Consider the following 25,680-nt stretch of genomic DNA (forward strand, 5'->3'; position numbering starts at 1 on the left):
TTAGTAATATCCTCAAAACAAATAGTAAGTAATGGCACTCAACCAGCCTTGTTTAATTTCTTAACCCTGACAGCTATACTTCTGTTGTCATCCCTATAAAATACTCACTTTAAAGTACATAAAATACATAAATTTGAAAATAGTGTAAAGTAAATATGGTATCAAAAGGAAGCACTTTATCAAACTCTTTGATATTACTCCTTGTTGGTGCTTTTCTATGACTAGGAACACAAGAGCACACATAGTATCAATTTCAACAAAAATTTAAATGTTGTTATTACGTGTAATGACACATGCCCTGGTGCATGTGTGGAGCTTAGAGGACAACTTTTGGCAGTTTCTCCTTTTACCTTTTCCTGGGCACTGGGATTGAGCTCGGGTTGTCAGCTTGCACGGCATACACTGTACCTGCTGAGCCATCTCACTGGCTCTGGAGCGACAATTCTGAAGTGGCAGCTTTCACTTTTATTCCAACAAATAAGATCTTTTCATATTATTAAAAAACTGGATTACTTCCTCTCCATATTTTTATTTTGTATATGTGCTTGGCATAAATATACGCATGATTCTTTGTGTTCATGTGTGAGAAACGCGTGTGTATGAGGCATGAGTGTGTGTAGGTATAAAATGCAGATGTATGGATTTCAGAGATGGACATCAGATGTCTTCCTTAATTGTTCTCCATTTAATTTTTTGAGGCAAGGTCTCTCACTGACCAGAAGTTACCAATTTGGTAAGATTCCTGTAGCCAGTGAGCTACAGGAATTATCCTGTCTCTGCCTTCTCAGTGCTGGGATTACAGGCACATGCTGTTGTGCCCAGCTTGTGTAGGTGCTGGAAATCCACTTGGCTCTTCAAGCTTGGATGAGAACCCCTTCCTGAAGGAGCAAGCTGTCTCCCCTGACTCTATTGCTTGTTTTGTTTCCTGAAATATTATATATTCAGTAGCTGGGATTCCCCTCGACGTCTCTCTTTTTAACTGCTTTGCTCGTGCATCTCATTCTGGTTTTTCTACCATCGGCGAGTCCTCTAACAAGGGTTCTATCCTCTTCACACATTTGTTCCCTCCAGACCACGAGTACTTTGACTACACAAACTGGCCCTTAAGCTGCAGCGGGAAGCAGCCTCCACAGCTGTCTCTGCAGGATAACTCACCACCAAGTACTTATCTCAGCAAAAAAGAGCGTTCTGGGTCTCCTCTGGCCATGTCTTTTAAATATGTTTATCTTGTCTCAAAGATTTTTTGCTGTTGTTGTTTTTTTTTTTTAAAGAATGTATGTATATGTGTAAATACAATGTATGGAGGATGGGCGTGAAGGCCAGCAGGGGGCATAAGATTTCCTGGAACTGGAGTTAGAGGTGGTTATGAGCCATACATCATGGTGCTAGGAACTAAACACAGATGCTTGGCAGGAGCAGGAGATGACTGACGAGTCATCTCTCCAGCCAAATGTGTCTGTCCCTATGCCTAAGACACAATCTTTTTTTCAATCTCAGAAAAGGTGGTATTTCTCCCAGAAAATGTTCTCCCCTTGTTGTCAGAGAATCCCATCTCCCTTCAACTTTCAATGACCACCCTGATCAAATTCTTCCCTTGCTTCAAACAAGCCTTTCCTGTTTTGAAAGCACATCTTAATTTTAGTTATAGGTTTATTCATAAAGTATATGTTCAAATTCTGTCAAAACCACACTCATAGACAGGTTTCAGTCCTCATTCCCGTTCCTTGCGTGACGCTCTTCCTGACAGCTCCCGTTGTTCACACACTCCCCATGAGGCTAATCCAAATGCCGATTCTTTTTTAACTTTACTCATTCCTTTACAACTTCAACACAGGCTTCATATACATTCTTTCTTTCCCAACAAGCTCCGCACCTACTTTCACATTTCCTGGAGTGTAAGCATGGGCACAGGTGGGGGTCCCCAGGTTCAGCTTTGGAACCCCTGCTGTTTACACTCTCACCACAATGACTTCCGTGCCTGGACAGGCACTCCTACCTTCTCACACCCACACTCCAGCCTGTCTAAGCTGTTTTCAAGAAGCCTCTTCATGTATTTTACTACTTAGTTACATTAAAGTAGTATGTATATAATTACCCACTGCTCAGTGCTGAGGACTGAATAGAAACTTGTGTGTAAGCCACACACACATGCTTCCGCTGGGCTCCTGCCCTAGCTCCTCCCCAGCTCCTGCCCCATTCTTGCTCTCTGAGTTAAGATGCTTCTCTTGTCCTTAAGGGGTTTATTATAGCCAGAGAAAAACAGATACACATACAAAAAACTTTTGCATTGTCATAGACAGTAGTATACAAATAAAAAAGTATAAATCTTCTCATTTCCCAAACTCTATGTCCTACAAAATTACCATTTAATCACAGTACAGAGTGATATTAGTTTTTGTTAACCTGACACAAACTAGCATCATCCAGGTAGAATGACTCTCAACTAAGAAAATACCTCCATCAGAGTGGCTTGTAGGCATGTCTGTGAGCATTTTCTTTACGGACGACTGATGTGGGCCCAGCCCTCTGAAGCAGGCGCCACCCCTGGGCTGGTGGCTCTGGGTGCCAGAAGAAAGAAAATTAAGCCAGCTGTGAAAGAAGGCCATAAGCAGCAGTCCATCAGGACCTATGCATCAGCTCCTGCTTCCCGATTCCTGCTTTGACTTCCTGGCTTGACTTCTCTTCATGACAGATTGTAATCTGGACATGTAAGCCAAGTAACCCCTTTCCTTTCCAAGTTGCTTTGGGTCATGGCATTTCATAACATTAACAGCAAGCTGTAACAATAGCTCTTTAAAAGACACAAGGATCTGTGCCTCTATTACACTGTTTCTTGGTCAACTTTCCAGCTATAAGAAAATTTCATAACAAGCACATCTTTGGCTACTTATAGAACATATTACTGCTCATCAAGGAACAATTGTAATTGCCTAACAAGCAGATGAAGTCAGAGGACAAGCACTCTCCTAAGGCTCTGACAATGTATCCTGCACACTATCTCTGCCTAGACCTGTAAGACTGCAACACGGGCATATGACCATTGACCATCTTAGGGTCATTCAAAGACTGTTTTAGACAGAGAAAATTCAATTGCTAAGGGCCAAAGGTAGAAAAGAACTTGTCACAATCAAGCTAAAAGGTAGAACGGTTTATCTTAGATGACCTGAGCCTCTAGCTACTAAAGTTGTAGGAATACAAAACTGAGAGGGACACAGCTGTCTGCTCTCCAGCTTATACTCTAGTGGGAGGGGACACACGATAAACTTCAAGGAAGTACTTTGCAGAAGAGAAAGCAGGACTGCACGGCTAAGAGTGAATGTAGCAAGGGCAACAGGGCTGTAATTTAGCAGGCAACGAGAGCCTCAACAGGAATACCCTGCTTTGAAAGAAGACCCGAGAAAACTACAAGCAGGAATGGCTATGGGAAGACCCTAGACCCGTCAAGCACTACTTTGGTCAGAGAAAAACACAAGTGATGAGGCCCAAATGGATGAACTTGTCACATTTAAGAAACAGACAATAGCAAAGTAGAACTTTTAGGACTACTACTACAGGTCTGGGTTTTATTCTAAGTGGTATTTAACTTACAGGGAGAGAGCAAGAATAATTTTCAGCAAGGTCATAGCATAACCTTACCCCATTTAAAAAGACTATTCAGGCTATTGTGTCAAAAATGATTTTAGAGACTAAGAAGGAAACATAATTAGCTCCCGCAGAAGCAGGGATGTAAAGAAGTGGCTGAACTTGGGATACATTTTGGAGAGCTGCAGAATTTGCGAATGGAGTCGGCACAGGAAAGATAAAGAAAAGAATGAAACAAAAAAAGGGTGTAAGCTGATGCTCATTTTTGACAGGTGCCACACACGCCACAATGTCTGAATACAAAAAGAAAGGCAATAGCAAACATCATTACTCATGGGATTCAGCAAAAATCTTTCCAAGGGCTGAAGATCAACACATTCTAGCTTAAAGAAGAGAGTTAGTAACAAATTCATCATAAGCCTCCTATCATTCCATATAAACCCCATTTTAATAAAATTGGTTATGATGTGCAAAAGAAACATCATTACAGGAATTGCCTATCCTTTATAAAACATACTGCTGAAACCTAGACAGCATGCATTTCCCAATCATCCATCCTACTTCAAGCAAAATTGTGTTCTCCTATGGCTCAGAAGTCCACTGTCTCTAGTTTCAGCATCAGACTCTAGCTAAATCATCCATGACGCTTCAAATGTCCAGTTGGCTAGTTCGTTTGTGACAGTCTATGAAGAGATAACCTTTAATTAACCCAGCTTTCTCAGTAGAGAAAGCTTGATGATAGCACTGCTTACCCACACAGTTGACTTAGAACTGGGTATACCATGCTTGTCTTGTGTGCTGTAGCAAACACTCTATGTTTGCTCTAAGTCACGTGATTAGAACTAACCCAATCTGACCAGCAACCCGCACGACTTTGGGGGCTGTATCCATGAGAATAGCTAGCTGACCCTAACGAGCCTGCACGTAATAGGGATTCATTCGCCCTCTCACCTGCGAGCATTTAATCCTAACTCTGTGGAAACCATCCTGCAGTCAGACACCCTGCAGCAAACATGATGAAATCAGTGAGTTGAAGGCTGAATTACACAAAGAACCGTCTTTCTTCCAGATATGAATAAACTTATTTCCTTTAACAAAGCCAGTTTGAAGATGTTCCAGTTTCTTATACCTAAAGCCACCCTGACCAAGTAAAAACACTGGAAAAGAGAACCATTAAGTTGGCTTGGCTTAGCTGCTAAGAGGCATGCATCATAGGTTTTTCAGGTTAGAGTCCATGGCTCCAGGGACACAATGTGCCCCTTACAATTCCTGAGATACTGACACACTCCCTCAGGAAACGAAGTGTCCCAGCCCTTTCTGTTTCTTTGCGTGTTCCCTTGGAAGTCCAGGAAGCACAGAGGCTTGACAGGACGATTAGTCTTAAACATTAATCTGTGAACTCTGTATAATTTGCAAATGCCATTGTATCTTGGCAACTACAACTGTGTTGATCCTAGCAATTGCCATTTTATTCTGTTTCTGATAAAGATACAAAAAATCTGATTGCTCTCAGTAAAATTGTCAGAGCCTCAGTTGTGCTGCGGCCCCTCTACCTGGCTGATTTAATTCCCTGAGGCTTGTATCTGGTGACCTTGGCATGGTAAGTAAGAGCACTTACTCAAATGCCTGAGGTACACTAGTGATTAAGCAAAGCAAGTACATTTAAAAGAACTGTAGAGTATCTTCTCTCCTCAAAAATGGATACCTTTATTATCTTCAAGTGGTGTTATACTTTTTTGTCAACTGGTAAGATATGAAAGTGCTTGAAACAGAACTGGGAGATACAGTGTCTCAGCCAACTCAACTTTCCTCTCTCCACAGAGTCTACACAAACCCCTACTCTATATGGAGCCTATAGGACACAGTTCTGGTGAAAACCAATTCTTTAAAAGATATTCCACATGTAGGTTCTCATTATTTTACAAGTTCAAATCTTTCATTTGCAGTCGGTCTGGCCATTTAAAATGTACTCAGTATCAATTATATCCTTGACATATTACTAAGGACTTTATGAACCTACTTTTTCTTAAGTAGATGATACATTCATTAAAAACCTGTTTAAGGTTGTATGTTTTTGTTTCCTGGACCTCTTTTATGACACTTAACTTCAGAATAAACTAACTGATCACAGTATTTTTGCTTTTAAAAATGTATTTTATTTTAATTTTTGTGCATGTGCCTGTGTGTGGGACGAGCATGTGAATGCAGGTGTCCTGAGAGGCCAACGGGGATGTCAGATCTGGAGCTCATTCTAGGTGGCTGTAAACCACCTGACATCGGTGCTGGGAACTGAATTCAGGTCCTTCAGAGAGGCAGGACACACTGTCAAGTGCTAAGCCATTTCTCTGGCCTGTTTTGTTCTTAAACAGGAGATGGAGTCTTGCTATGCGATCCGGACAGCCTCAAACTCATGATTCTACAGCCTCAGCCTTCCAAACAGCTAAGAATTTGGGTTAGTGTCATGATGTCAGACTATCAAACAGATTTTTGAATATTAACTGTTAAGATGGACACCACCCATAAGAGCTACTATCCCACAAGATCCCTATGTATTTCATAAATGAAAATGCGTAGATGTCTTTTCTTTACTAGTCACCAAAGATCCTCCAACAGTGTACTCAAAAGCAGAAGTTTTTAAAAGGATAGGGTAAGTTTTAAGATAAATGCTACATAATAGGACGGCAAATTATACATTTTTCTCACAAGGAATTAAAGAAAAAAAAAGTCTATTTTCCTTAACTGAAAAGTACCTACTGTATTTTAGTAGTAGTCCATATACTAATATACACAACTGTTTCTTGTACTATTAAAAAATGAGATTGCATCAAACATGATATACCATCACTGTAGATAAACTCAAATTCAGAGGTGATTAACTAAAATATAAACACCATTCTTGAAACACTCTTCTCGGAAGTAATGAACACAGAAATAACAAGTATATGGACCTTAGAGAATAAAAAAACAGAAAAATAAACAGGAAGAAATAGTATTAATTTAAATTTCAGCAAGATCTATCCCACTGTCCACAATCAAACTGATTTTCCTCATGTGAAACAGGTCTACTCACCCTTCAGCATCCGGGTCTAAAATGAGTGCGAGCTCCGTCAACACGAGGCCGGCCAGGTAATGCTGCTGGCGGAAGGGCAGGGACAATTCAAACATGTTTGCAGTCTTCTGGTCCTGCACATTTGTGGAAAACCCGGAACTCTGTGGGGGTAAGGTAGAACTCAAGTGTTGACAGCTGGGCAACAAACACCCTACAGTTGGGGGCATTGCTACAAATGAAACGCAACATGATTATGCCAGACAAACGCTATTCCAGAGAGCTCACAGAAAAGGAACGGCTCTTACTTTGGCTACGGGAGCCTGGGGTGACATCTCTTCATGTCCTTTACCAAACACAAAAGGCTGACCTAACCCGGGGATTCTATAGACCTTAGAAGAGTACTCGTGAGTGCACCAGATCACCAAAGACTTCAGACGGAAAGCGCTTAGCAAAGCAGCCTGCTCAATCATGAATTTGTTTGACAGTAGGAGGTGGGCTCTTGCTATGCTGGGCCTTAGTCTTCCGAACAGTTTATCAATTTTATTACTGAAGTTAATTTGCAAAAGTTTATATTTGCTTTTTGAATACTGAGATTTTCTATTGGCTTCATCTTTTATTTTTTTTTAATCACCTACTATTTCAGAAATCCTCTGAAGGAAAGAAATGGAACTGAACACCAGAGTTATGTACGCCCTTACCCTAAAGGACAAGAGAAATGTCCGTAATCACAGCACTTAGTTTCTATAGAAACTTCAAGTATCACCTAAGCTACTTTACAGAGAATTCACTGCCTCTGAAATCTGTGGATCATCTTGTAGTCTCTTCACTAAATCTTCAGAAATTGTAGTCCTGAAAAAGCTTGTATCTCCTAAGACACATTCTATATTCACGTATATGAATATGCATATATACATTCATTTTATATATACATGAATATGTATGTCTATACACGTATTTATATTTAGATATGTGTGTGTATGTGTACATGTTCATGTGGGTGTATTTCCATTTAGAGCAATAGGCTTCCTATTTCTATAGAAAAAAACTTCCAACTAAGTATAAAGAATACTTTCTGCCCCTGCCCCAAAGGATATGTCTATGTGACATAAAATCTGAAATCTGAAAATTACAGTTAAACAAGATAATTCAAGAAATTATATGAGAATTTCATAGGTAAACTCCATGTAGTAAGGAAGTTTTAGGAAAGGTCCCCAAAGCGGATGTCTGTTGTGGTGGTTTGAACAGGTACGGCTCCCATAGATTCATGTGTTTCAATGCCCATAAGAAGTGGCACTATTAGGAGGTGTGGCCTTGTTGGGGTAGGTGTGGTCTTGCTGGAGGAAGTATGTCACTGTGGGGGTGGGCTTTGAGGTGTCCCAAGCTCAAGCTATGCCCAGCATAGCATAGTCTCCTTTTGTTACCTGGGGATCAAGATGCAGAACTCTCAGTTACTTTCCAATACCGTGTCTGCCTGCATGCTGCCATGCTTCCCACCATGACAGACAATGGACTAAACCTCTGAAACTGTAAGCCAGTCCCAATTAAATGTTCTCCTTTATAAGACTTGCATGGTCATGTGGTCTCTTCACAGCAATAAAATCCCAACTAAGACAGAAGCTGGTACCAACAGTGGGGTATTGCTGTGATAGGCCTGACCATGATTTTGTTTGGAGGAATGTGGGTTTTGGGACTTTGGATTAGGAAAGCTTTGGATGCTTTATATGTGGCTTAATGGGTCATCCTAGAAGGAACATGAAAGACAGTGGTACTAAAGATAATTTGAACCCTGTGGCCTGGCTCAAGAGCTTTCAGAGAAGAATTTTAGTATGTGGCCTAGAGACTGTTACGACAGTTCGGCCAAGAATTTGATTGCTTTTTGCCTTCTCTGAAAAGTTTCCCTAAGGCTAAGGTGAAGAGTTTTGAATTAATTGCACTGGCAAAGGAAATCTGAAAATAGCCTAGTGTGGACTCTATAGTGTGATAACTAAGATTAACTCTTATGAAGAGGATTTTGATGAAAAGGATCAAGCTGAGCAACAACAACAAAAAAACAAAATAAATTATGATTCAAAAATTAAAGGGGTACCAGGAAGTGGAACAGAGCTAAATACTGTGTTCAAGGAGATAAACAGATTAAAGATGGCAAATGGAATTAAGGGAGTGGTGACCTCAAGGCAAGATCCCACCCTGCTAAGCTTCCCTTTGTGTGAAGGAATTAAAGAAAAACTTAGGTCCAAGCATTGATGGTGCACGGCTTTAATCCCAGCACTCTGGAGACAGAGGCATGCAGATCTCTGAGTTTAAGGCCAGCTTGTTCTACAGAGCAAGTTCCAGAATAGCCAAGGTTAGGTCCTGAAGGCAACCACCAAAAACAGAAAGCTGGTGAAGATGTCATTGAACAATGGGGCCATGGTCTAGCTCCAGCAAACAGCAGATTTGTCAGCTGCGGCCACATGGTTCTGGCTTTAGAGTCAATAAATGAAGAAAGGGGTTATGGAATCTTTCTCCCTACAACTAAGGAGAGCCAGTGAGGCCAGGCTTGTGGCAGGGGTGTCCTTGCATATCTGAAGCTGTGAAGATGAAGCCTGAATTGTGTAGAGACCCCAAGAGGTTAGAGATGACAGAACGATGGGATACCTAACAATGGAAGATGCTAACAGCAAAGTGGAGCCAGCCTGGGAGAAAGAGGTGTGCTGCAACCAGCAAAACTGAGATAAGCTGGAGATCTGAAGAACATTTTGACATCAGGTGTAGAGATGCAGAGTTTAGAGTGTGCCCACCTGGTTTTCAGTCTTTCTTTGTTACAGTATTTCTTCATTATGATCCCTTCCCTACTTTTTGGAATGCTAATGTATATCTTGTGCCATTATGTTTTGGAAGTATGTGATCTGGTTTTTTATTATGATTTTTATAGGACATTACAGCTAAGAGATTGCATGGAAAAAAAGAGATTGCATGAATCTCAGAAAAGACTTTGAACTTTGGACTTCTAAACATTGTTGAGCCTATGACAGACTATAGAGACCTTTGAAGTAGACCAAATTTATTTTGCCTTATGTTATGGGTACAAGCCTATAGGGGCAAGGGACTAAGACATCTATGTTAGTCACCGATATCTGAAAATTACACAGCTAAACAAAAAAAGTGAATAATATAACTCAAGAAATTCTATGAGAATTTCACAAGTAAATGCCATGTAGTAAAGAGGTTTTAGGAAAGGCACTTATGATTAATTTGCCTCTGGCTATACGTCTTTGGAAGAAAACAGATGAAGAATGCAAAAGGCTAGATGCATCTGTTAGAGGCAAAAAGATGTGAAAGGCGGTTGATCCAGGAGACACTCTGAAAAGATGAAATGAAAAGTTGTGGCTGGCTCTCTCATACTTTCCGGTTTATGTGAGGTTTAATATTTTTAAAAACAAACATGTAAAACTGAGCTAGCTAGGGAACTGCACCTGGGCATTCCACACTATAGAAATAGGATTAGGAAATGTGTAAGATCAACTTTGGCTTCAGGCATTAGACGCTACTATGAAAACAGCTTGTCCGATTCATGAAGAACAACAACATATTATTAGGGAGGAGGAAAATCGTGGCTTCCATGACACTACAACTATAAAGTCTTAATCTTTTTTATCTTCAAAGAAACTGCTAGCTGCATAAGTCAAGTGCAACTGTAAATGTCCACTGAGTTTCTGTACTTGAGAGAGCCAGGCTGAGCTTGGCAGGCTGGCTGTGCAGCCTGGTTCTTTTCTCTGCTTCTTTTCATAGGTATTTACCCCAAACTTAAGCATACCCCATATATGCTTCAAGAAAAGAACTCAAAGCTGGGCGTGGTGGTGTATGCCTGTAATCCCAGCACTCTGGGAGGCAGAGCAGGTGCATTCAAGGCCAGCCTGCTCTATGAAGTGAGTCCAGGACAGCCAGGACTGTTACACAGAGAAACCCTGTCTCAAACACACACACACACATACCCCACACAAAAAAAATGACTCAATCTGTGAAAACATAAAAGTAAATGAGTTTACATAGGTGAACTCATACACCTGCAAAGGAAGTACCACACATGCTTAAGAACCTGGCTCTGCAATAAAGTCTACGTTCACAGCGTCATCTGACCACCTCTTTCCATTTTGTCTCTGATGTGGAGGTATCCAATATGGGTAGTAACAAGACAAGCTCCTAGAGCTCTTCTGGGAATCAGATGAACTGATAATTACACAGCATTCGGCAGAGAGCCTGTTACCTAACCAATCACAAAATAACACATTACCACTTTTCCACCCAATGTTTTGAATCCTTTTGTGTAAGTACGAACGTATGTATGTTCTCACACTTTGCATACCTGAGATGTTGCAGAAGAAACAGAAGGTGACGGAGATGCGGGCGGGGTGAGCAAGCTGCAGGGTAGGTTTAATGTAACATAGTGCTCATGGCTACAGATGATTCGCAGGAAGTCCAACCTCAAGGACACCAGGACACTCGGATTTGGCAGCGAATAGAGCTTTGTTGTCACCTTGGAAGCATTGTATAAATAAGAGAACACCAACTGATGTATTTTTTTCTCCCACAGTAATATGACAGCAACAGCAGTTTGGAGTTGTGTGGCTTATATGACAATATCCTCTTTCCTAAAGTTACAGCAAACACGAATCCACAAGTCTACAGCATAAATCCACTTGACTAACCTAAAGTCACATTCTTTTATTGCAAAATGTTTTGTTAATATTTCTGCTTCCCAAAAGGCACTTTATGAGGGAACAGCATAATTTAAAGAAAGCTTTCTTGTAACACTGGTGTTCATGCATTTATAATTGTCTACCTTCCCCAGCTATGTCACAGGCTACTCAAGGAGACACACTGCCAGCTGATTTAACCCATACAGTGATTATTTGAGACAACCGCAATGACTGGCAAGTGTAGGAGAGGTCAATAAACCAGAATAAATTTGGATAGTAATAAAATATAATTTTTATTGGGGGGGGGGGGAGAAGAGTGTTTTGCAAGTATCTGTGAGTCAGTGCTCATGCAGAGATAATTTCTATGACTACAAAATAAAAAAATCCAATTCAACAGGCCTTAAAATTGTTAACAATAATATTGCAAAATAGAATTCTTTCAACATTTTTAATTTTAGTTTATTTTATGTGGATGAGTGTTTTGTCTACGTGTATACCTGTGTACCATGTATATACCTGGTACCCACAGAGCCAGAAAAGATCGCTGGATTTCCTGAAACTGGAGTTACAGATTTGAACTGTGAGTGCCATGTGGATGCTGAACACTAACTTCAGGTCTGCAGGAAGAGCAGCTAGTACTCTTAACCACCGAGCTATCTCTCCAGCCCAGCAGAATTAGTGATCAACAGTTCTCCAAAACTAATAGAGGGGTCAGCCAGAAAGGGCTTCATAAGTTTTATTCCTAAACCCCATGAGCATTCACACTTCTTAGTAATTCTGAGATGAAACCCAGAGATTTTATTTATTTTAAAAGAAAGCTTTATTTATTTATTTATTTGTTTGTTTGTTTATTTATTCATTCATTCATTCATTCATTCATCTACTTATTCATTCATTCATCCATTTATTCATTCATCTATCTATCTATCTATCTATCTATCTATCTATCTATCTATCTATCTATCTATCTATCATGTATGCACTGTTCTGTCTGCAGGCCAGAACAGGGCACCAGATCTCCTTATAGATGGTTGGGAGCCAGCATATGGTTGCTGGGAATTGAATTCAGGATCTCTGGAAGAACAGCCAGTGTTCTTAATCTCTGAGCCATCTCTCCAGAGATTTTATTTTATTTTATTTTATTTTTTAAGATTTATTTATTATGTATACAATGTGTGTTTACCTGCACGCCAGCAGGGGGAAACCAGGTCTCATTATAGATGGTTGTGAGCCACCATGTGGTTGCTGGGAATTGAACTCAGGACCTTTGGAAGAGCAGCTAGTGCTCTTAACCTCTGAGCCATCTCTCAGCCCCCGAGATTTTATTTTTTAAAGTTTTATTAAAATGACTCTGGGAGGCGGGTGTGGTGGTGCACACCTTTAATCCCGGCACTCAGGGAAGCAGGGGCAGGTGTGTCTCTGAGTTTGAGGCGAGCCTGGTCTGCAAAGCTAGTTCAGGACAGCCAAAGCAACACAGAGAAACCCTGTTTTGAAAAACAAAACTCTGGAGAGATTACAGTATGTAAAGGGGCCAATCCAGAAACAAGAACCAGTATTTCCCAAAAGGCAAGATGTTAACAGCCAGTTGATTACAAATTACATTAAAAACACAACTTGCTGGGGCTGGAGAGATGGCTCAGAGGTTAAGGCACTGGTTGTTCTTCCAAAGGTCCTGAATTCAATTCCCAGCAACCTCATAGTAGCTCACAATCAGCTACAATGCAATCTGGTGCCCTCTTCTGGTGTGCAGGCAGAATATTGTATAAATAATAAATAAACCTTACAAAAAAACATAACTTGTTGCTTGCAAAAAAGGTGTAGGGTATTTGTAGTTTACTAGCGACACGATAATATACAGCATTTTGAACTTCAGTAAATATATGACCACGGGCCCAAACTTTAATGTTTAGGGCTAAGTGGTAGTAATAATCACAAAGTGTCTACTTTAAAGACCACTCAAAAGCTGGCATAGTGGCTCACACTCATAAGTCCAGGAGGCAGTAGGTAGACCAGGAGTTCAAGACCACCCTCAGCTACACAGTGAATTTGGAGCTGGTCTAGGCTATATGAAACCCTATATCAAATAAACAAATAATACCCACGATAGGAAAAGTTCAGTCAACTTGCACTCAACATAAATGCTGTACTTGCACAGCACTCAAAGGCTGCATCCATTACTATCTGACTATCTTTTAACTGGAAGAAAGAACAACTGAGTGGTACAAGTCATGGACTTTCACCACAGCATGAGCCATACATAACCCAAGGCTACCTTCTCCTTTTAAGATCAGTATATGAATGTGCTCTTAAATCAGCCTTGAACCAGCTACCCCACTTAGTCAATTACTAATTTTATATTACCTGTTTGTAGCAGGACTTTATAAGGGAAAAGACAAAACCTCTGTCCATAACAGACAACAGATCATTGAGAAAGAAGGCAAGGCTTGTATTGAGTCTCTCAACCATTTCTGTGTCCTAGGAAAGAGGACATAAGCAATAATAATGATGACAGTGAACAAAAGCATGGCAGTTTACTCTTAGCTCGTGAGAGACATTGATGGAGAGTCCGCATCACCTTCTGAAATCGTGTCACGACATCACCAGCAATTGTGCTGACTAGAGCAGCAATGTCGTCCATGAAACGTTCTGGAAAGCGGGTTTTCCTTGGAGCATCAAGCTTATCATTAAAATACAAGTGGTGTACCATGCTCTTTACCTGCAAAAGGACACACTATTATCTGTGCTGTTGTTTTGCTTTACTTTATGACAGCATCTTGCAATGCAACCCAGATTAACCATAAATCCTAAATCCACCTGCCTCAGGCTCTCAGCTCTTAGGATTACATGCATGCTCTACCACCTGGCTAATTTCTTACTGTTAGGTAAACTGTAATAGCTCTACATACTCTGGCTATTTTAAAAAATATACCATGTGATTTAAGTCAACTTTTGACAATGTTCCTCAAGTATTTTCTATATGTCAATGAAATGTCTAACATAATACTTTTCCAACTATCCTTATAAATTATTTCATCAAAAGGAAAAAAAAATCAATGTATAACAGAAAATAACTTCACAGTATAAGAAAAAAAATTTAATTAAAAAAATGTCAAGACAGCGGCTTTAAATTGAGAGATCTGCCTGCCACTCCATGGACACCCTGCTACTCCCAGCACCCAGGCTTCTTTGTAAAAGCCCTTGGGACAGGACGTGTGCACCACAATGCACAGCCAACTCTTGAACTATAATCTCTGGACTCACATTTAAGAAATCTTAACACACATGTTAAGACTTCTGTTAAAGCCCAAGTTAAAATTCTTATCTTACAATAAAAGTATATGAGGTACAAATTTGATATTTATATTCTACGAGAAAATGAGCCTTTGGACACTTACATATTCCCAGGTTTACCTTTTCTGTGGATTAGTAAATCTATTGGGAAAAAAATGTTTTCTATCTCAAATATAGGTAACAGTCAATGCTGGTAAGGATTTTATGTTGTATTCTAAAAGCCCCTATTATCTCCTTCTCTCTTGCCCTCCTTCCCTCTGTCCCTCTCTCTTTCACTGTCCTCATTTCTTTGTTTTTGCTGTTGTTTTGTCCCTTATTAATTAAATACTATTTTTGTTGAAAGAAAATATTCCTATGATCTTAGTTTGCAGTCCTAAGGGAGAAAACGAAGAGGAAGAGCCCTAGTTCCAGAATGCCTGAACTTGAATTACAGGGCTGCTATCTAAAAAGTAACTTAGCCTCTCAGAGCCTCAGGAATAGGCCTGCACAGTCCCTTGATGAGCACTCACTTCTTTGGCTCATTAAGAGGTGTGCATGTATATAAGCACAGCCATGTTTTATATGACATAAAAACATTAATTGGTTTGTAGTATCACTTATTGAATTAAGCAAAAAGCGTTTCTCAAATTAGTTATAACCAGCATTTCCCTATGCAATGTTCACCTATAATGATAACAGAATATACGTATAAAGCTCTAAAATAATTGTTAAAAAATCTACAGCACTGAGTTTATTAACTTGCACTGTCTTTATTAACAGAGTAGTAAAGACTGTCATGTTTCCTTGATCCAAAAAGAACAAATAGTATCCAAAAAGAACAAGACAAAACAAAATTAGAGCCAGATTTCAAATGAACCTCACATGGTATAATATAACCTACACTGTGTCAGTGTCCATATTGTATATTTAGAAACAAATACATTTAATTTTGCTTTGGGGCAAACATGGGGATGCAGTTTCTAAGATAAGAGAAAAATGAGCTGATACAAAATTGCTTACTGTGCTAAAAAGTATGAAAGAAAATGTTCAGTTTGCTCACCATCAACTCAAAAAAGAACCAGGCTTGCTGCAAAGCTGATTCCCGAACGCTGCCACTGCAAACGACCCACTGCAAAGCCAGTTCCTCGTGAAAAAGCTATTCAGAAACAGATCAAGTTATTATCAAAGTTTTGCTGATGACATAAACCAATGATTGCACGGGTACAAATGAAGGTGTAATGAGAATAAGTGAACGGGGCACATGAATCACTGGAGGATGCAGTGGACACACCCATTAACGAAACGGCTACGTATGCATGAAGACAGTGTGGCATGTTCAAAGCTGAAAAATTACATGATATCTTGGAGTAAAATGTAATTTTAAAAGGACAGGCAGGAAACAACTTCCTAAATTGCACTTGCAAACAAAAAACTAGACCAAAACCTCACAGCTACAAATTGGATTTTGTCTGTATTTTAAATATATATTTGAACATATAATACATTCATCAACTTTGCTGGTACAATTTAGGAAATACCATTACAAATTTATACATTTCCATGTGCTGTTAAGTTTCAGGTGTTTAAGATGTATTTTTAAAAGCAGAAACTTCCTTATAATGGATATGCATACAAAGCACTTGCGAAGTAGCACAGAGTACTATGAAAGGCCTGACGGGGCTGAGCATAAGGGGCAGGTCAACAGCGCTTACTAAGAGTGAAAACTTTTCTAACTCATCTTCCTTTCCCTGGAGATTCAAAACAAAACAGAAGTAGTTACAGAAACAGAATTAAGAGCTCATACATTTTTCTGGTATTAAAATTTGATTACCTAATTTGAGTTACTATAGTCTACAGTCAATTTCCAAGATAGAAACATCATCTTAATGTAAAGAAACCCTAAACGATGGTGGTACGGCCCAAAAGGCTCCAGACAAGCACTGCTTGTTCAAATGTATTTTTAGACACAACAAAATTATTTTGGTATCTCACACTGGTTGTGTAAAAAGACTTTACAAGTATTTAACTGTTGGAATTACTTTCCCCCTCTATGAACTGTCTTCTTATGGATCTACCTTTTTAGTTGGTAAGCGTCCCGTTAATGTTTGTAAGAAACTTGACGTCTCTGTGTGCGAAGACATACGATTACAACTTCGATCCATAGCCTATGGAGTGAAGACGAATGAATGGCAAGATAACATTAGCACTGCTGTGGATGATCTGAAGTTCACGGACTGCGCGCAACTTTCAACCGTTAATATTATTTCTGATCTTGTTAGGTTATTTTAAGCTGCTTTAAAAGCAGTTACATGAAGATTGCTTGTTTTTTATCTTTTAGATGAATTACCTTAGTAATTATAACAGAGTGCTGCAAAGAATGAAACTTATCTGTGTAACCTACACATGCACATATCTAGCGAAAACATGTAAGCTGTAAAAACATACTTCTCAACTGACAAAAAAGAAATCAATAAAGGAAATTCAAACTTTAGAAACTTTACTTTTTTAAGTTTGTCAAAACCTATATGTAATGTCAATCAGTTATAATCTTAAACAGAGACTTGGGTTCTGTTTTAGGAATAAGAGGATTTTCCTTCAAAGCCAATACACAGGTAAGAAGTATATTTGGTGCATCATGCAGTTAGTTATCAAGCAACTAGTCTTAAATTATGATATAGTTATAATAAATTTCATACTTTGCAACACAATACAAATTAAATGGAGTTTTCCCTCCAGCATTTATTCTTACAGCATGCACACTATACACTTCATATTTATTTATATTTAACTTCAGCTTACTACCAATCTTTCTAGTTGGTAGTTATGAAAAAGAGATAAGGTAATAAAGACCACAGGAAATGATATATTTAGCTATACTTTAAAGCAAATGGAAAACTGTTCGGTGTTTTCTACAGAAAAATTTCCTACTAAAGATGTACAAGCCCTGAATAGAATCTGTTAGAAAACTATCAGTGCATAAGCAGCAGGCACAAAGACACTGACACAGCGTGTAAGGAGGAGACAGGAGGAGGCAGAAAACAAAAAAGAGAGCATTATGGATGCAACTGGTGGTATTCATGCAGAGTAGCTGGAAAATGTGCTAAATAAAAATACACACTTAGAATGATGCAAAGAAAAGCAAGCCACTGAAATCACAGCATGTAGGAAAAGGTAGTGTTCTAAAGGGAAACATCGACAGCCAACAAAGAAACCTCTAAGGTAAACACCACCTGTGTTGACTCTGCACTTGGACTGGGGTTGGATCCCCATGGGGCAGCTTTTGGACCAGTGTTAACCCAGGAATTGGAGCGGTCTAAACCCTGAGCACATAACAGAGAGCAGTTGGAAAGGAGAGAAATGTTACATGGTGCATGCTATGAATTATCCCTAAAGAAACCCAGCCCTCCCAATGCAAACATGTTCCTCATTAGTACTGTTAAAGCAACCAAAAAGATCTCAGGGACAAATAAAGTATTAGTTCATCACATTATCTTATCATATAACATAATTTTTAAAGAAAATAATTATTAAGTATAGTGTATAAAGGTCATTTCGATATAAAGTGATTGCCTTAAAGTGCGATCCACAGAAATCTCTGCATTACCCTCAAAATGCTTCCTAAATATGGTACAAGTTCTCCACTGAACTGAGACTTGGGGGGAGGTGGAGGAAAAATAAAGTCTTTGCTAACAGACCTTAATTTCATTGCATTCCCTACATCTGAAAGCTACTATATAATGAAAACTGCACAAGTCTGTTTGACCTTACCTCTTCTTTCAATTTCTTTTAGAGAACAAAAAACATGAAGGAAAATGTTATGCAAAGGAACAGCTACATTTGCCCCTTCCTAATCGTGACAGTGAATTTGCAGTTGTGTCCCTTTTTACTGCCATTTGTCATTTAGATATATGGAATACTATCTTATATAAATATATAAGGAAAACATCTCTAGAAATTATATCTTCATCATCACCTTCATTAAGTTTTAATACTAGAACGTTATCTTTCTTTTTTAAGGGACTACTGATTCCTGATGAAGTTAGCTGACACCTGACTTCAATTTCCCAAGCCTTAGAGATCATCAGAACCAAGTAAAAGTGCTATATAAAATTCAGACTCTGTGCTCTAACACCCAGCTTTCTGTCTTCAAACTCAAAAAGGGGTACAGAACCTGTTAAATTGAGTTGAAGCAAGTTGTAATAGGAGTTTGGAGTTCTGAAGGGCAAGAATTACAAAGATAGCCCAAAGCAACCTGATTTAAGAAAACTAAAGCAGAGAATGTACTGGAACCAGAAGCTACCATAATTCAGACGGACTGAAAATAAAGAAAACGTTGGCACAGTGGTGACCAGCTACCCACACAGCAGGCTGCTCAGGAAGAGCCCCAGTAGCAACAGCAAATGTGGTGGCCCACCATAAACAGGGCAGTCAGAGTCGATGAGAGGAAGGCCCGCACGTCGGTACATTGTTTAATATTTAATATTAAGTATTGAAGAGACATTTCTGAAAGGAAAATAATCATTGCTTCAAGTTTTGAGTTTAGGGAGAATATTTTCTCTACACGACTTTTCTTCCCAAACACAGAGCAGTTGACGCAATTAATGTTAATTGCCCATTTTCCTACATCACTGACACTGCCTAAGATGGGAGCTAAGGTTCATCTACAGGCTTTCCTTCTTACTGATCTAAAAATCTAAAATAAACGACTATTCACATTCTTATCTATAAAACAGAAATAATGATAGTCTTCCTTCCTTTTTTTTTTTTTTCCTCCGAGACAGGGTTTCTCTGTGTAGCCTTGGCTGGCCTGGACTCACTTTATAGACCAGGCTGGCTTTGAACTCCCAGCAATCTGCTTGCCTCTGCCTCCCTGAGTGATGGGATTACAGGCGTGTGCCATGACACCTGGCCTTATATTTTTAAGGAGGGCATTTAAAGTGGTAGATACCAGAAGTTCTTTATACAAAACTTTTATATTTGAATTAATTAATTTGTAATTAGTATGACTATATTACTAGTACAAATGTATATGCAACCCTCTTTAATAAATTGGGGGGGGGGAACTGGAGAGATGTCTCATGGGTTATGAGCATTGTCTGCTCTTCCTGAGTTCAATTCCCAGCAACTACCACATACTGGCTCACAATCATCTATAATGTGATCTGATGCACTCTTCTGGCATGCAGGTGTACATGCAGCCAGAGCACTCATATACATAAAATAAGTAAATAAATCTTTAAATAATAATTTCTTTTCTTAAAACAATGTTTTTGGTAATAAATATCAGAACAAAATATCAGCTTGCTGCCAGTTATATTTCATACACACACTATTGATGATTAAACAGTTATAATTATACACCAAAAGCTAAGTAAAGCCAGGACAGCAAAGGCTACAGAGAAACCCTACCTTAAGAAAGAAAGAAGAAAAAAACCCAAAAAACAAACAACAGAAAAGCTAAAAAAAACAAACAAACAAACAAAAAAAACACACAAAAACAAAAACATGTAGCCAATTAGTTTGTGAGGAAAATAACTAATTCAAGTGTTATAAAACTGAATTATATTTTCAAAGCAACAGTCCTTAAATTAATTACCAACAGATACTAATTTAACAACTTTGTAGCTATCCAAGAAACAAGGAAAAGGTAAAATGTACCCAGTTGTGTGTGCTGGTTTTCTGCCTTGTGCCAGTACTATTATTTTTGTCTTATCTTGTAGACAAACCTTTGAGGAGTGGAAGCAAAGCTTTATGAGATAGTCTGGGGTGGGGTGGGTAGAAGATAGGAATTCTATAAGAAATGCAAGACAGTGGGTGGCAGCCTGGCCTGTGAGGCCTCATGGGTAACAAGGACTCTGTCAAGATCTGAGCTGGTGGGACGTTCATGAGTACTTTGGTCAAAAATCTGGTTTCATTTTGTCTGTGTCCTGAGAACATGAGTGAAGCTGAATCTAAAGCTAATGGACTAACTGATTTGTGTGGCACAGGGATTTTCAAGGCAGAAATAGTCAGACTGGTGGTAAGAAAACAGCTGTTAAACAGATCATTACCACTAAAAAGAAACCTGTGTGGCACTGGGACAAGAGGAAAGACATCTTGAAGGCAGAATTTCACCCCTGAGAGGCTCTAACTTGTAAAGACCCAAATACACTTCAAGAATAAAATTAACTTGATGGGTTCACCAATTCTCAAAAGCAATTGCCTAGGAGAATGTCTCCCCGTGGTCAGCACACTGAAGCTGCAACAGCTTTGTTCCAAGAAACTCAGGCTACGCCCTGAGATGACAGCATAATTTGGCAGCCTTATCTCCCTGACCCTGCTTTTCAAGGCATGAATACTGCAAGACTGAGAGGGTCTTGGAAGGCAGCTGAGGCCAAGCATTATACGACAGGGTTGGAGTCTCTGGAGGAGACTGTGAGTGGCCACTGTGCAGAGCTATGTAGGTAAAGCCCACGGTTCAGTGAAGACCTCAAGATACTGGAGATGCTGGACCCATGAGTCAAGGAGAGCTGTGGGCACAGATGGAAGCTGGCCTAGGAGAGAGTCTCAGTGTTCCGAGGGCAGCAAGATGGAGGGTGGGGTTACTCGAGCCTTTTGGAACCCAGCTGACTATCTTATAAGCCCCAGAAGCCAGACACGGAGCTGTAGGATTTGGTGGCTGCCACGTTAGATTCTGGTTTTGCTTTGGTGTGATTGTTTCTTGCTACACCCCAGTCTTTTTCCATTTGGGGATGGGGGTATTTACTCTGTGTCATTAAATGTGGAGGGTATTTAACCTGTTATTTGGAATTTTAAAGTGTAGGAACTGCTGATCACTGTGAGGATTTTTAAAGATGGAGTGAATGCACTGTGTATTATAACAGGGTCAAGAGGCAGGAGGTTAGGGTTTAAAAGTGATTTGTTTGGGTGCCAATCGACAACGGGTGGACTAGTGATGACCAGGGCTGGTTGTCTACCTGACAGAATCTGGAATCTGGAATCTGGATGGTCCGCTGGGTCCATCCTCCTGTGGGGGACTGTCTTGATTATGGTAATTGGTATGTGAAGACACACTGTAACTGTAGGCAGGACCATGCTCTAGGAAGAAGACCCTGAACTGTGTAAAATGGAGAGAGTGAGCTGAGACCCACATGCAATCATCACTCTCTGCTTCTTTATTAGAAATGCAAGGCAGTCAGTTTCCCGGAGCTCCTGACACTGACTCCCTGACATGAATGACCATAACTTGGAAGTGTGAACTAAAGTAAATGCTTCCTCCCTCTAGTTGCTTTTGTGGTGGTATTTTGTTACAGCAATGGGGGAAAAAAAAACCACAAATACTAATTATACAAGAATTAAACAAGAATCTTAGGCAGACCTCACTGGGAAGGTGGACTTCTAAGTAAAATCTTAAAGGACTGTAGAGACTTGGTCATAGGAGGATCTTCCTGGAAGAATAAATCTGACTTAATTTCTCTTCTGTATCTTAATTTTTAAATGAACACTCTAGATGAATGAACTTAAGTTTATGGTTCACCAATTCTCAAAAAACAATTGCCTGGGAGTGCCTATGTTGTGAACAGAAGGTAAAGTAACAGCAGGGTAACGTCTGAAGATTATCATATCAATCAGGGAGACATACTGGCATCTTTAAGATGGCAGAGATGGTAAGCAGAGAAGAAGGAAGGAGGAAGGAAGGAAGGAAGGAACGAAGGAAGGAAGGAAGGAAGGAAGGATAAACTCAACCAAACAGAAACCCCTGAAGCTCTCCTTTTAACATACGTGCAATCTAAGAAAGGATTCAGAAAAGCAGTTTAGTGGAATTCCTGAGGGAGATTTATACTGAAAAGTAAACTGAGGAATGATTAACCTAGCACTTACAAAAGCCCTTCCTAAAATACTCAACTCACACAGTAAGAGATTAGGAGAAAAGGAAGCACTCAGAGAAGAATAGGAAAAGATAGACAGTAAACTATGAAGAGGACAGAGCCAGTGCAGCATCTCAGAAGAGGAGCAAACTGAACAAAAAGAAAAAGCAGCATTTGTGTCACAGACACTGGCAGGACTGGACGATGGCTAGGAGGGAAGCTAAGAGCACGGTGGCCTTATTGCACAGACCCTGCACTGGGTTCCCAGACAGACAGCTGGCAACTGCCTGCAACTCTGGCTATAGGGAATCTGAAGCTATTGTGTGGACTCCACAGGCACCTGTACTCACTTCACACATCCATACACAGAGCACACAAAACATAATTTAAAACAAAAGAAATATTTTTAAGAGAAGCCAAATTCGGACACACAACTAATGGATTTACCAAGGTAGAGAACAACTCTAATACTAACAAGTGCAGTTTCCAGGGGAGACAGTAGGAAAGGTCATTAGAGAAGACAGCAAAAGTTAAACACACATACACACACACAACCAAAGCTACAAAGTCTACAAAGGAAAAGATACAAAGTATAAAGGGCTCTACTTAAAGAGATGGCTTAACTGTACAGTTACCCTCACTGTTTCAGGACCGTTGGTCCCACAACAAAACAAAACAAAACAAAAATCAAGGTAGCAGAACGCAGCATAGAAAGTAGCAATAGGAACACCAGGTACATTTTTCTTAACCGAGAAATGACACCCTTGTCTGTGGATGAAAATGATTTCCTATATAGGAAGATACTGAACTAGACTGGGAATCCTGAGTAGGTGAGAAAAGGAGACTCAGACATGAAGAAGTAGTGGACTGAAAACAAGAGAGGTTTATCTCCTTCAAGCAGTAGGGAATGGCTAGCAGACACGATTGTCAACATGATCGAGGGGAAGTATAAGGTGGTTTGTGCAATACACTATGGCAGAATGAAATAGTAAGAAGAACACAAAATGACTATCTGACAGTAGTAAGAAAATTTCAAATGAGGCTAGCTGCCATTTTTCAAAACATAGAAGGGGCAATCAGTTGGTTCTAATGATGGCTTCAAGTGTGAGAAGAAAACAGAAACTCAGCTTTGCCTCTAACAAGAATATATGGCTGGTCCTGACTAGTTAGGCTGACTAAGGAGGAAGAGTATGTAGGCACTCCTTCCTCTCCCAAGAAAACAAGATTAAGGGTCCAGAAGCTGAAAAGGAGGGGAAAACTACCAGACTTGGGACACTAGAAAGAAAAATAGATAATGGTCAGACACCAGAATGCATGAAACTGAAACCATGAAGGCTAAGTTATTTGAACTGAAATATCTAAGGTGAGACCATGATTAAGACAAAAGACAGTGTCACCAAAGAGGAAGGAGCTACTGAATCACCTGGACAACAAAATAAGACTAAATGAAGACTAAGCATATAAAAATTTTGAGACTCCTTGCATTTTACTAGATAACAGTATGTGATTAACATTAAGGAAAAATATGAAAGTAATCACCATTTCCAATAAAAGGGAAAAATATAAAACTACTCAAAATAAGACTTAGATTGGAATTGGTAACACATACCTGTTATCACAGCAGTTGGGAGGCTGAAGCAAGAACAGGAGTTCAAAGCCAGCCTTGGCTACATAAGGAGATACTGTCTCAAAGAAAGAAACTTATTAAAACAGGACTGAGCTATTACAAGACAAATTCTCATACTGTGATGACCTTTTCTTTTTTTTTTTTTTAAAAAAAAAGAAATTAGTATACACACACATATATGTATACTAATTCATAGATATTTGAACAAGTTGTTACTATGTTCCATTTAATGATCTTTAAAAAAACAAAAAATAATACCAATTAATATAGATTTTCTTGCTCTAAATCTTGAAGTTATGTAACAAGTATATAGAGAATAACTCTTTTTATGAGGCACAATGTAAATCCTACAGAAATGAGGAGATTTTTTCAAGGTAGAATTTCGAGAAATATGCTATCTATAGCCTCTGAACAACAGACATCTGTGGCTCACAAATGCGGCTCATTCTACCGAGGAACTATAGTGCTCAGCACTGCCCTTACTAAACAAGAAACAACTGAGGATAAAAGACTGAAAATCTGGAGTACTGTTCCTAAGCTTCAGTTCAGACTTATCTTTGTATTTCTCTGTAGAAAACTGGTCCTGAATATTTTTGTATGAGAACAGTGGGGGCCCTGAATAAAGTACAGATGTGTCTTATCTCAGATGGCCTCTCTCTCGTCTAGGATAATTACTAACCACTGTTAAACAGTCCCACTGCTCTAACCCTAGCGCAGTGCACACAGGTTCGTATGAAATGGGCCTATCACCACCCAAGGCCGGTAACTATGCTGGCTGCTATTCTGAGGGCGGACTCGCACGTGGCATCCATGACAGCATGTCTCTATACACAGCAGTCACACAGGTCCCTCCCCATGCTACAGAACCAATCTAAAAAGTTTTCATGTGATACGATATAGCCTGAACATATTTAGAATTTGGCAGATATTTTTTAAATGCACAATGTACTGACCAGTTTATAACAGCAAACATACTTAAATGTGAAAAGTACTTCTGTTCTTCCTTATTCCTAACTCAATCAAAATAGAAAAAATTCCTTACTTACTTTGAACTCAAATACATCTTAAAATTAAGACTAAATCAAAGCCTTGGATAACTGTCAGAAACGGATATTATGTCTTCAGTTTACCTTACTGCCGATGATTGACCGAACTTCATCATCTGGTGAGGTGGGAGTCCCAGATATATCCGGATTACTGTTGCTAAGGCTTCGAGAACGATTTAAGTTAAGGCTTGCAGGCCTCACTGCAGACCTGGCCATTGTGGCATAGTGCACTGATCCTCCCAAACCCCCAGGGCCTGGAGTTACAAAAACAGCACACAGTTAACAAGAGAGAAACCCAGGAACCCCCAAAATATCTGAACACTTTACAAAATTCCACAGAAATAGAAATTGCTTTAGTTACTAAATGAAAATTAAGTTTTTTTTTAAAAAAGTATCATTACAAATAAAAATACTCAAAACCCAGTGACAGCTATATGAAGTTCTACTTTATAGCAGTTGACACAAACCATATGAATTATAAATAAAAATCACTGTCTTAAGTGTTTACGTGTGTGCATATAAAAGTTTACGTGTGTGTGTGTGTGTGTGTGTGTGTGTGTGTGTGTGTGTGTGTGTGTGT

At 39.4% G+C, this 25,680-nt stretch overlaps 1 protein-coding gene across 6 annotated transcripts in view; it reads right to left on the reverse strand.

Annotated features, from left to right (window-relative positions):
* The window catches only part of Dock7 (dedicator of cytokinesis 7), a 191,754-nt gene that overhangs the window by 54,418 nt on the left and 111,656 nt on the right, over window positions 1-25,680 (reverse strand). For 3 of the 6 annotated variants that reach the window (XM_055628697.1, XM_055628698.1, XM_055628702.1), the window contains exons 22-29: window positions 25,185-25,354; window positions 17,811-17,900; window positions 16,656-16,745; window positions 15,641-15,736; window positions 13,886-14,026; window positions 13,672-13,785; window positions 10,977-11,147; window positions 6,653-6,792 (exon numbers count right to left, since the gene is read on the reverse strand). In XM_055628697.1, the coding sequence (XP_055484672.1) occupies window positions 6,653-6,792; window positions 10,977-11,147; window positions 13,672-13,785; window positions 13,886-14,026; window positions 15,641-15,736; window positions 16,656-16,745; window positions 17,811-17,900; window positions 25,185-25,354 (1,012 nt within the window). The remainder of the gene's footprint in view (window positions 1-6,652; window positions 6,793-10,976; window positions 11,148-13,671; window positions 13,786-13,885; window positions 14,027-15,640; window positions 15,737-16,655; window positions 16,746-17,810; window positions 17,901-25,184; window positions 25,355-25,680) is intronic. The other 3 variants (XM_055628699.1, XM_055628701.1, XM_055628700.1) reach the window with 2 other exon arrangements.

The sequence above is a fragment of the Psammomys obesus genome, unplaced genomic scaffold, assembly GCF_907164565.1.
Source record: "Psammomys obesus unplaced genomic scaffold, mPsaObe1.curated_primary_1811, whole genome shotgun sequence".
Taxonomy (NCBI): domain Eukaryota; kingdom Metazoa; phylum Chordata; class Mammalia; order Rodentia; family Muridae; genus Psammomys; species Psammomys obesus.